General features: G+C 46.3%; 1 protein-coding gene across 4 annotated transcripts in view; it reads right to left on the bottom strand.

The window, feature by feature from the left end:
- The window catches only part of Znf609 (zinc finger protein 609), a 137,610-nt gene that overhangs the window by 5,588 nt on the left and 120,941 nt on the right, over nt 1-11,081 (bottom strand). For all 4 annotated transcript variants that reach the window (XM_031343999.1, XM_031343996.1, XM_031343998.1 and 1 more), the window contains 5 exons: nt 9,467-9,554; nt 6,163-8,500; nt 4,307-4,673; nt 657-832; nt 197-413 (listed from right to left, as the gene is read on the bottom strand). In XM_031343999.1, coding sequence (XP_031199859.1) covers nt 197-413; nt 657-832; nt 4,307-4,673; nt 6,163-8,500; nt 9,467-9,554 — 3,186 coding nt within the window. The remainder of the gene's footprint in view (nt 1-196; nt 414-656; nt 833-4,306; nt 4,674-6,162; nt 8,501-9,466; nt 9,555-11,081) is intronic.

Here is an 11,081-nt window from a genome sequence, read left to right on the forward strand (position 1 = left end):
TGGGATTAAAGGCATGCGCCACCACCGCCCGGCTTGAATTTATTTTTTTATTAAAACTGCTTCAACTTCCTAAGTGGTGGATGGGAATCATCTCAAATTAGAAATCTGGGGAGTGAAAAAGATTCTTTGAGGGCAGGGGCCTTGTTATAGGTACTACTACTGAAATGGAAACAAAGCTAGAGGACAAGAGCCTTACCTGCGGCATAGGGTAGGTTGTACTGTGCTGGGAGCAAGGAATAGCCCAAGTGGTGGTGGTGGTGGTGTGTGGACATCAGGCGCTGGGAAGGGGACGTGCGGGGCCGGTCGGCACTCCTGTCAGCACCTCCTGCTCCCCCAACACTGCCACAGCTGCCACCACCCCCAACCACCCCACAGCCTCCCCGATCTCTCTCCTGAGAATTTTTATCACTTATCTGGAAAGGAAAGGAGACACATCAAGGTACTATAATGTGATATATACACACTAGTGATCTAACCAGTGTCCTATATTATGACTCTAAAACTGCAGGGTATCTACAAATGAAGGGGGTGCCTTTATGAGGCCTGTATCAAATAAGCCAAGTGGTATCTTGGTCAGGACCTGAACTTGCCCATTCCTCCCATGCTATGGATTCTACTTCTTGATCTTTGGACAAGGACCTGGGCTGTGGACTTACCGTGGGAGACTTGCTCTTGTAGTGACTGGCATGTTGCTGCAAGATGTCCAGGGCTTTGGCCTCTGAGCTGGCTTTACAGCTTACACTGGGGCTGGCACGTGCCTTGTCAGCATCCTCTCCACCTGATACCTTGCTGCCATACGGGGAGAAAGAATAGCTGGAAGGCAAATAGGAACCTAGGAAAGGAGAGATCATCAGTCAAAGAAATGAAGGCAGAAGAAATTGCTCTAGTGAATGGTCAGGTGGCATCGGCTCTCCTAAGCACACTTTCTACCACAGTTCCTGGCTTCCTCCTCTTTTAACAAGCTCGATAGAGCAAGTGAAGGGATAGCACATAGCACTTGGTTTCTCAAAGCTGACTTTTCAGATCTCCTGTGTTATCTCAGAGTCTTATGATAAAGTGGAAAGATCCAAGGATTTAAAGTCAAGACAGCCTTGGGCTGCATAACTGTAAATGAAGTGACAGCCTTTTTGAGTCTCATTTATCATCAAAATGAAGATAATCAGCCAGGCATGATGGCACACCCATAATCCCAACACTGTGGTGGTTGGGACAGAATACTGAGCTTAATGTCAGCCTAGACTACATGAAATCATGTTCCCCAAACAAAACAAGGACTGTTGAGATGGCTCAGCGGGTAAAAGCACTTGCTGCCAGGCTTGATGACCTAAGTTTGATCCCAGCACTCAGGCCAGAAGCAGGCAGAGTTATGTGAAGTTGAAGCCAGTCTGATCTATTCCAGGCCAGCCAAAGAAAGGAGAGGGTAGGTGGTAGTAGGCCAGGTGTGCAAGTGCATGCCTTTAATTCCAGTACTGGAGAGGCAGAGGCAGGTAGCTTGGTCTACATGATGAGTTCCGAGTCAGCCAGGACTGTTTCAAAAAAGGGTGGTGGTCCTGGAGAGATGGCTCAGTATTAAAGGCATTTATTGTTCTTGCAGAGAACCTGGGCTCAGTTCTCAGCACACACATCAGGTGGCTGGCTTTAACTCCAGCTCCAGGGCAACGGGTGTTCTTGGTAAATACTGTGATTACATGCATGCTTCTACCTCTCTCTCTCCCCTCAGACACATTCATAAATAAATCTAAAAAATAAGCAAAAGATACTAATACAAAAAGGACAGGAGCAGTACATAATGCTGTAATCCAGGACTTGGGAGGCAACAGTAAGAGGATTGTTTCAAGGAAGGTAGCCTGAACACAGTAAATTCTAGTACAGAATTTACAGAATCCAGTTCCAGCAAAATCTTTTCTTTTTTCTTTTTTTTTAAAGATTTATTTATTATATGTAAGTACACTGTAGCTGTCTTCAGACGCACCAGACAAGGGCATCAGATCTCATTATGGGTGGTTGTGAGCCACCATGTGGTTGCTGGGATTTGAACTCATGACCTTCAGAAGAGCAGTCGGTGCTCTTCCCCGCTGAGCCATCTCACCAGCCCCAAATCTTTTCAAAAACAAGCAATATGAAGCTAAGTGTACACACGCCTGTAGTTTTAGCTAAGGCAGGAAGATGAGATCAAGGTCAGCCTGGGCTAGATGGCAAAGGACCCAGATTTCATTTCTAGCACCTACATGGTGGCTTTCAACTATTTAAAACCCTAGCTTTATGGTATCTAACACCTTTTTTTGGCTTCCTTGGGTATCAAACATGTACATGGTGCACGTATGCACATTCAGGTAAATGTTCACACAAACAAAAACACAATCATGCTTGCCATACAAGCATGAAGACCAGAGTTCAGATCACCAGGACCTACATAAAAGGCCAGGTGCAAGTACCCATAATTCTAGAACTGTGAAAGTTCAGACAGGAGAACCCCTGGGGCTCACTGGCAAGTCAGTCTAGAATAATCAAGTTCCAGGTTCAGTGAGAGACCCTGTTTGAAAAAAATAAATCAGCGAAGAAGGCAAGTAACACTGACCTCTGAGACCTACACACACATGCAAATGCATAGAAACACTAGCTGGGTGAGGTGGCATAGGCTTGTGATTCTAGCATTTGGGAGCAGAGGCAGGAAAAAGGAAGAAAGCTGGTTAATTATAGGCTAACAAACAAAGGCTACATAATAAGACCCAGTCTCAACAATGACAGAACAACAGGAAAAATGCATAAATCCTTCAAGACAGTGCATGGACCAGAGAAAGCCTCAACAGATGGAACTTTTATTTGTATAGAGATGGTAAGGCACACCGTGAGGATGAGATGATCTCCTTTTCTGTTTGAAAAGCTTACTTGTATTTAGAATTTATCCCATAATAATGCCAGCAGAATGTCAAGACTAGGTCTAGGAGGCTGGGAGCTGTAAGGAGTGAATGCTCAGGCTGATCTAAATGGAAAACAGGGATTACTAGAAGCTGAGGATGGCAGGGCAGGGCAGGGCAGGGTAGGTTAGATAACAGATGCCCAAACACAGACAGAGGCATAAGCTCTAGTGTACTGCCACACAGTGGAGTGGCTACAATTCATGAAAGCCTATTACATATTTCATGAAGTGCTATTAGAGAAGAACACGGGGAATAGCATTTACCTTGATTGGATCAGTGAACACTGAGTGTGTGGTGAATGGCCATATCATGGCCAGGCATGGTGGTGCATGTTTTTAATCCCAGCACTCAGGAGAGAGGCAGGTGGATTTCAACAAGTTAAGAGCCCAGCTTGTTCTACACAGCAAGTTCCCAGGTCAGCCAGGGTTACAAAGTGAAATCCTGTCTTAAGAAAACAAAAATAACTAACCCTCTCCCAACCCTCAAACCAACCAACCAACAAAACTGGAAGTTGGGGCAGTGGTGGCACACGCCTTTAATCCCAGCACTTGGAGGCAGAGGCAGGCAGATTTCTGAGTTTGAGGCCAGCCTGGTCTATAGAGTGAGTTAGCCAGGACAGCCAAGGCTACACAGAGAAACCCTGTCTCGAAAAACCAAAACCAAAACAAAAAAAACCCCTGGAAGTTCTGGATCCCACATAGCTCTTCAGGTAACAGAAATTAGTGTGTAGCGTAGAATATGAACACTTTTTTCCTAACAAGTTAAAAACATTTAAACCTTGACCCACTGAGAACTCATTGTCAGCAGTGTAAGAACTAATTTTTCTCAAGTTGAACCTACTAGGCATCCCCCTAACTGACTTCAAAATGTTCTCTGCATTCCCGACAGCTTTCTGATCTCACAGCTGAGCACAACCTCAAAGCTGAATGCCTGCGTTGTTCTGGTTTGAATCTTATTTGTCACATGTATTGCTCCCGCTGTATGAAGCTGTGAAGCCCTTAATGGAGGGAACTGGTCTCCTCTACTTCTTTAGTATTCCCCACAGTGCCTTGCATACAGCAGAAATCAGAGGACATGCCTAAAGAAAGTCCAGCAGAGAGAAGATGGCTATGCTGCACAGTTTTACCACTGATCATTAAGAGAAGCTAACTGTAGAAGCAGCCTTAGCCGACGCACGGGAGAGGTGGATTTTCTGATTGTAATTAGGGTCATTTAAGGTTAGAGTGGCAACTTCACATCCTGGACACCTTATATAGATAAAGAAGTCTGTCATCCAAGTCAGTCTCCCTGAACGTTAAAGCCAAAGCCACAAAGCAAAAAGCTCTGGGTTGAAAAACTGCTTCACCTCCCTTCCCCATGAGCAGCACAATCAGCAGGTACTGTACCTGGGTAGTTCTGCATCATCACAGCAGGCATCCCCCGGTAGCTGGGGTGGTTGGGGTCGTATGACTGGCTGTAAGAGTAGCCATGCATGTAGGGGATGTAGGACTGATGCTGGGTGAGTGGGGAGGACACAGGCACATGGACACTTGGTCGGGATTCCTTGCTCCCAAGGCGGGATTCCTCGGATGGGGGTAGCTTGCAGTCACTACTTGTGCTTTCCTTCCCGTCTTCCTTGGGAACAGAGTCCTTACTCCGGCTCCTGTCCTCCTTTAATTTCCGGTCCCGTTCCTCTTTCCAGCGATCATCCTCTGACTTGATGTCTGAGTATTTGGCAGGATAAACATATGTCCACATCCGAGGCTCTGTCTCCTGGAAAAACCACAGAATGGGTGCCAACTAGTATTATACATAAAAGACCCTTTTCAACCGCAAGGTCTGAGTAGAAACATACTAATAGACCATTACAGCACCCAAGGCAAAGTGAGATTCTGACTTGTATAGATTTTGTTTATAATAACACTGAGGAGGCAGAGGCAAATACAACTCTACCAGTTCAAGTCCAGCCAGGAATACATAGCGAGAGCCTGTCATGACAAAACAAAATACCTTCTCAAACCTAAGGAAACAAGATCCTGGGAGAGAAAAAGTGAAGCCATCAGTGGCTCTTCTTACTACAAGACTCCTGGGGCAGCTGCTCTGGGGATACAACAAGTCGCCTCCTGCTAAGATGCTGCTGTTGCTTTGCTGCTATCAATGCCCCAGGAGGAGGGAGAAGACCTTGTGAATGTTTACAGCAGATGTGGGTGGGTATCTGCAGAGAGCAGAAGAAAGAATCAGATCCCTGGAGCTGGAGTTACAGGAGGTTGTGAACCATCTGATGTGGGTTCTGGGAAGTAAACTTCAGTCTTCTGGAAGGACAGAAAGTACTTTTAACTATGGTCCATCTCTCCAGCCCCATTAGTTTTAATTTTTAAATATTATTTATTTTAAGAGAACAGGGTCTTGCTAAGTTTATGTAGCTCAGGCATATAGCTCAGTGTGGCTATAAACTCAAGATAATCTGCTTTTAGCCTCCCAAGCCCTAGGATTATAGGCAGGTGTCAACACAGCTAACATCATAAAATCCTTTTTACAGAAACCTGTTAGGTGAGTGCTGTATGCTTTCATCTCACAGAAAGCATACAGTGGGACACTGGGCTAGGAGTCAGGATACCCAGGTTCTTGTCCTGCTTCGCTAATGAAGCTCAACTAGTCGGGCGGTGGTGGCTCACGCCTTTAATCCCAGCACTTGGGAGGCAGAGGCAGGTGGATTTCTGAGTTCGAGGCCAGCCTGGTCTACAGAGTGAGTCCAGGACAGCGAGGACTACACAGAGAAACCCTGTCTCGAAAAACAAAAAACAAAACAAAACAAAACAAAAAAACAAAAAAAGAAAGCTCAACTAACTGTAGACAAAATAAATCTCATTAGTCCTTCTTCCCCATTTAAGGAATAAATGCCTTTTAAGGAGGTAAAAGTGCTTTTTAAAAAACATAAAATGTGCTGGGCAGTGGTGGCGCATGCCTTTAATCCCAGTACTTGGGAGACAGAGGCAGGTGAATTTCTGAGTTCGAGACCAGCCTGGACTACAGAGTGAGTTCCAGGACAGCCAGGGCTATACAGAGAAACCTTGTCTCGAAAAAACAAAAACAAAAACAAAACAACAAAAATAACCCCATAAAATGTACATGTTTGCTAAAATTATACAACTCTCCTGCTAATCTCAATTTTATGGAACCGCTAAACAAGACAGTGCTGATCTGTGGGGGGCCAGAAAGTTTATTAGACAGCATCTCCACTTCCTTACATACAAACAGTTACCTGTCGGTACCAGAGTATTGGATCCACCTCTGCCTGTCGGCCACACTCAGTGCCTGTCTTAGCCTCAGACGCCTCCTTGCCTAGGTGGCTGGCCTCACCCAGCTTTCCTTTAAGGCCTTCAGGGGGCTGGCTGGGGAGTTTTGATGAGTCATCTAATTTGGGAATGATGACAGACTTGGCAGGATCAGTCCCTGGCTCCTTGGCTTTGCTGGGCCCTGACTTCACCAGGTCTGTCAGGCTGGGAGCCTTGGTGAGAGTTGGGGGAATTGACGGCTTTTGCTTCCACTCTTCCTTGAGCGATGCTTCCCGCTCTTTTAGGCCCATCTCTGTCTTCTTGTCCAGTCCCCGCTGCTGTTGCTCCAAGCTCTGCCGCTTCTGCTGTTCTTCATACTGCTGCCGATAAGCGGTGTTGGTACTCAGGAGGTGGGTGTGGTAACTCTGGTCACTGTAGCCATATGGAGGCACGTAGGCATACTGGTTGTAGTACAGGGACTGCATGTACATGTTGGGCCGTTGCTGGATGACAGAGGGCTGCTGACTGGAATTGCTTAGCTCAGGCTTCTTTTCCTCACAGACATCATTCTTTACTTTCCCTTCTATGCTCTCAGGCTCCTCATCCTTTTTTGTCTTTAGGGCCTGGCCTTCCATTCCTGCCTGGCTGCTTGAGGTGAGAGCCCCTGGGCTGGACTGTGCATAACCTGGAGAGTAGTAACTTTCAAAGCCTTGATAATATGGTGAGTCTTTGCTCTGTGGCTGAGGGGGGAAAAGGGTTTTCTTAGCCCCTTCTTTAGCCAGCTGTTCAGGGTCCTTTGACTTGGCACTGTCCACCTTGCCCTCCCCATCCTCCCCAGCATCAGAGATGTCAGAGTAGGCAGGGCTATTGGTTTTGACTGAGCTGGCTTCAGCTCCATTCTGGGTCACTACATGTAAGGGAGTTAGGGGTTGGGTAGGGGTAGTACTATCTAGGCGGCTGCTGCCTCCAATTGAAGGGCTGGGGGCATTGTCAGTGAAACTGTAAATCTTATCAGCTTCAGCCTTGATACTAGCTAATCGGCTTTGGTGGGACTCTGAGGAGCCATTCAGAAGGCCCTCCATTTTTATTCCATCTCCTGTTGATTCTCTGAACGGGCTCTTACCTTCTTCTGCTCGGCATACCTTCCCAGGAGTCAGAGGACTTTCAAGTTCCTTTGATGAGTCCTTCTTTTTTTTGTCTTTCTTTTTCTTGTCCTTGGCAGGGGTCAGGGCAGGGCTGACTGTGAAAGGTTCTCCCATAACAGTGGGCTTGGGCTGAATGGGCTTGAGCTGGGGACTGTTAGGCATTGCTTGGACCACTGTGGTGGTCAAGCCCGAGGAGGATCCTGGGCTTGCTGCCGTGAAGGTGGCTGTCTGGAAAGTGTAGATCTGTTGTGGGGGGATGGCAGGGGCAATGGGGCGGGCTGATTTTAAGCTCTTGGATGGAATCTTTTCAGGTTTTAAACTGGAGGGCTTTTTACATTTTTCTTTTTCCACACACTTCCTTTCCAAAGAGTCAAAGGCATCATTGCTTGTTTCATCCATTACCGAGGGCCCGTCGTCAGAGCCATCGTTGGATAAGGCTCCAGGGTCTGGGTCTCCCTCCCCACTCAATTTTTTCTTACAGAGGCCTTTTGTGCTGAATTTGCTTGAAGGGGAAGGGCTGTGAGGCTCAACAAGCCGAACTTTGGGGGTAGCTGAGCGGGCAGGGGACAAGGATCCTTTCTGTGAGCCGGGCGCACCGTTGCAGCTAAGGTCCGCATGGAGGGTGGGCTCTTCTCCATACTCACTGTCTCCATCAGCTTCCGGTTTGCTGTCATCATCCGTGTGGGCATGAGCTTGGTGATACTTAAGCCCATTAATGTGCTTGTATTTTTTGTTGCAGTTTGGGTGGGGACAGTCAATCAGGACCGGGGAGGGACAATTTCTGTCCACAATAGTGGGTTCTACCTTGGTCCCAGGGAGAGGCCCAGTGGCTGAGCCCATTGAATTTGTACGGACACGCTTGCTCCCTTTGGAGTCCTCTGAGCTAGAATTTAGCTCCATGTCTGAAAGAGGTTTATTTTTCCGCTTATTAGCTGAGGAAGGGCTGGCTTTGACATCCTCAGAGGTGCTGCTGGCAGGAGGACGATGCTCTGAGGAGTTCTGGCTACCTCGACGGCCTTTGCTATTGGTTCCTGCTCGGGTCTTGCTGTTGTTGCTGGTCCCTTTGCTGTCAGAGGCTGTGGCTGTCTCACTGACAGGTGTGTTACTGTTAGGACGCATGCGCTTGCCTCTACCTCGACCATTACGCATTTCCAGGTCACTGGTGGGGGAGTCACAGAACCTTGGAAAAGGACAAATAGGACAGGATATTACTAAGGTGAAAACACCTTTGTTTTTGTGAGGCAGGGCCTACCAGCATGAACTACACCCAGCTTTCTTTTTCTTGAAGCCCAGGCTGGTAAGGAGCTCACTAAGTAGTCAAAGCTGGCCTCTAGTTTGCAGCAATTCTTCTGCCCAGCTTCCGTTTTAATAACTGGTTTCCTTTAGGAACCTGCATGGGAACTGTAGAGAGGTAACCTAATAGGATGTCATTTGCATACTAGTTCTGGATTATCTCACCATGTTTTAGGCTTCTCAAGCCCTAGTACACTGGGTACTACCATCAGGAATAAGGTATAAGAAGAAATTGAAATATTAGTGGTTTTTATGGTATTTTCATTTTTGTGGTACTGTTAGAGAACAAATCCATAAGCCTCATGTAATATCCCAGACCCAAAATGTTAGTATTATTACACATTTTGGACACAAGGTATGTACTCAGGGTTAGTCTCAACTGTGTTGCTGAAGGTGGCTTTGAACTTCTAACCCTTCTGTATCCACCAAGGCTGGGATTACAAATACACACAACTATGGCTGCTTGAGATGTTAACTTAAAGATCACACTGCAACTTGAAAGTGAGGCCAGGCCCAGTGACTCTCACAAACACCTATAATTCCAGCACTTAGGAAGCTAAGGTAAGATGAGCACCTTGGGTTTGAGGCAGCCTGCCTTACACAGTGAGTACCAAGGCAACTTGGGCTATGGAATGAACCCTTGCCCCAAAGAAGGGAGGAAGGGAAGAAGGAGAGAGGCTGAAAGGAAGGAGGAAGGAAAATGGATATAACTTGGGGTGGTGGCTCAAGCTAGTGATACCAGCACTCAGGAGGCATCAGTTTGAGGCCAACTGGGCCAACTGTAGTAAGATAAAGGTACAACAGTTCACTGGTTATGAGGTTGTTCAGATTGATATAAGGTGTACATGCTCACCTTGGGGGTGCCCAATCATGCCTTGTGCAGTCAAGAAGTGTACCTACGTACGTCTTATTTCTCCATGTCACATTTACCACCAACATCCCTGAAAACAAGAAAGAAGTATGGGTGAGACAAAGCTTTTGGCCACTGCAAAGATATTCTTTATCTGAGAAGCACTCTCATTCTTCCTGTGGAAGTTTAATGATGCTTTGGTACCAATGGGTGAGAAGAGTTCCATGGGAATCGCCTATAGTACTCCTGGATCCCTACAGATGAGCAATAAATAGTTCAGACTTTGGGGCTGGTGAGATGCCTCAGTGGTTAAGAGTACTGACTGCTCTTCCGAAGATCCTGAGTTCAAATCCCAGCAACCATATGGTGGCTTACAGCCATCTGTAGTAAGATCCGACGCCCTCTTCTGGTATGCCTGGAGACAGCTACAGTATACTTAGATATAATAAATCTTTAAAAAAAAATAGTTCAGATTTCATAGCTTGATCAAGCCAGTTTTTTATTTTTCTGAAACAGCCTCATGGATCCCAGGCTGTCCTTGAATTTGTTATATAGCTGAGGATGACCTTGAGCCTCTGAGCCTCATTTCTCATGACTTGAGCCTCTGAGCAGTTTGTGTTAGGATGATAGGATGATAGTTGTGTTAGGAAGGCCCAACACACCCAGATTTATGCAGTCCTTGGAACTGAACTCAGGGCTTTGTGTATGCTAGACAAGCACTCTACTAAGCTATATCCTCAGCCCTCCCTAGTTTTTGTAAAGATAGTGTCTTGCTATATAAGCTCAAACTATCTAGTCAAGGATGGCTTTGAACTCATGATCCTTCTGCCCCTACCTGCTGATTGCTTGGCTTATATGTGTGTGCCACCATGCCTGGCTTAATGCATTTATTTTGACTGAGTTAAAATATTTCAGTGCATGACTTAATGGCAATTTATACATTCTTTGTTGCTGTTGCTGGTGTGCAGCTTAGGTTGTTTGATATATTTTTACTTTAAAAAAAAAAAGACTGAGCTGGGCAGTGGTGGTGTATGCCTTTAATCCCAGCACTTGGGAGGCAGAGGCAGGCAGATTTCTAAGTTGGAGGCCAGCCTGGTCCACAGAGTGAGTTCCAGGATAGCCAAGGCTATACAGAGAAATCCTGTCTCAAAAAAAAGCAAAGCAAACCAAACCAAACCAAACCAAACCAAACCAAACCAAACCAAACCAGCAGTATGTTCTCTTAACCACCACGCTTTTCCTCCAGTCTCACTCTTAAATGGCACAATAACTTATTAAAAGGGGGCAGGGACTGTGACTCACTTGGCAGAGTGCTCGTTCAGGATGCATAAAATCCTGGCTTTATCCCTAGCACCACATAAACTGGGTATTGTGGCAGAAACCTGTAAGCAAAGCACTTGCAGGGTGGGATTAGAAGCAACGTAAGTTCATGTTATCCTCAGTTATATAGCTAGTTCAAGGCCAGCCTAAGATATATGATACCCTGGTTCCTCACCCCATTCCTGAAATCCAGGCATGGTAGTGCACATCTGTAATTCTGACATTTGGGGGGTGAAAGGAAAAATTAAAGCTTTGGACCTGTGCTGACTAGGAAGAAAAGTTATGGGCCTAAGAGTCC

The sequence above is a fragment of the Mastomys coucha genome, unplaced genomic scaffold (assembly GCF_008632895.1).
Source record: "Mastomys coucha isolate ucsf_1 unplaced genomic scaffold, UCSF_Mcou_1 pScaffold23, whole genome shotgun sequence".
Lineage (NCBI taxonomy): Eukaryota > Metazoa > Chordata > Mammalia > Rodentia > Muridae > Mastomys > Mastomys coucha.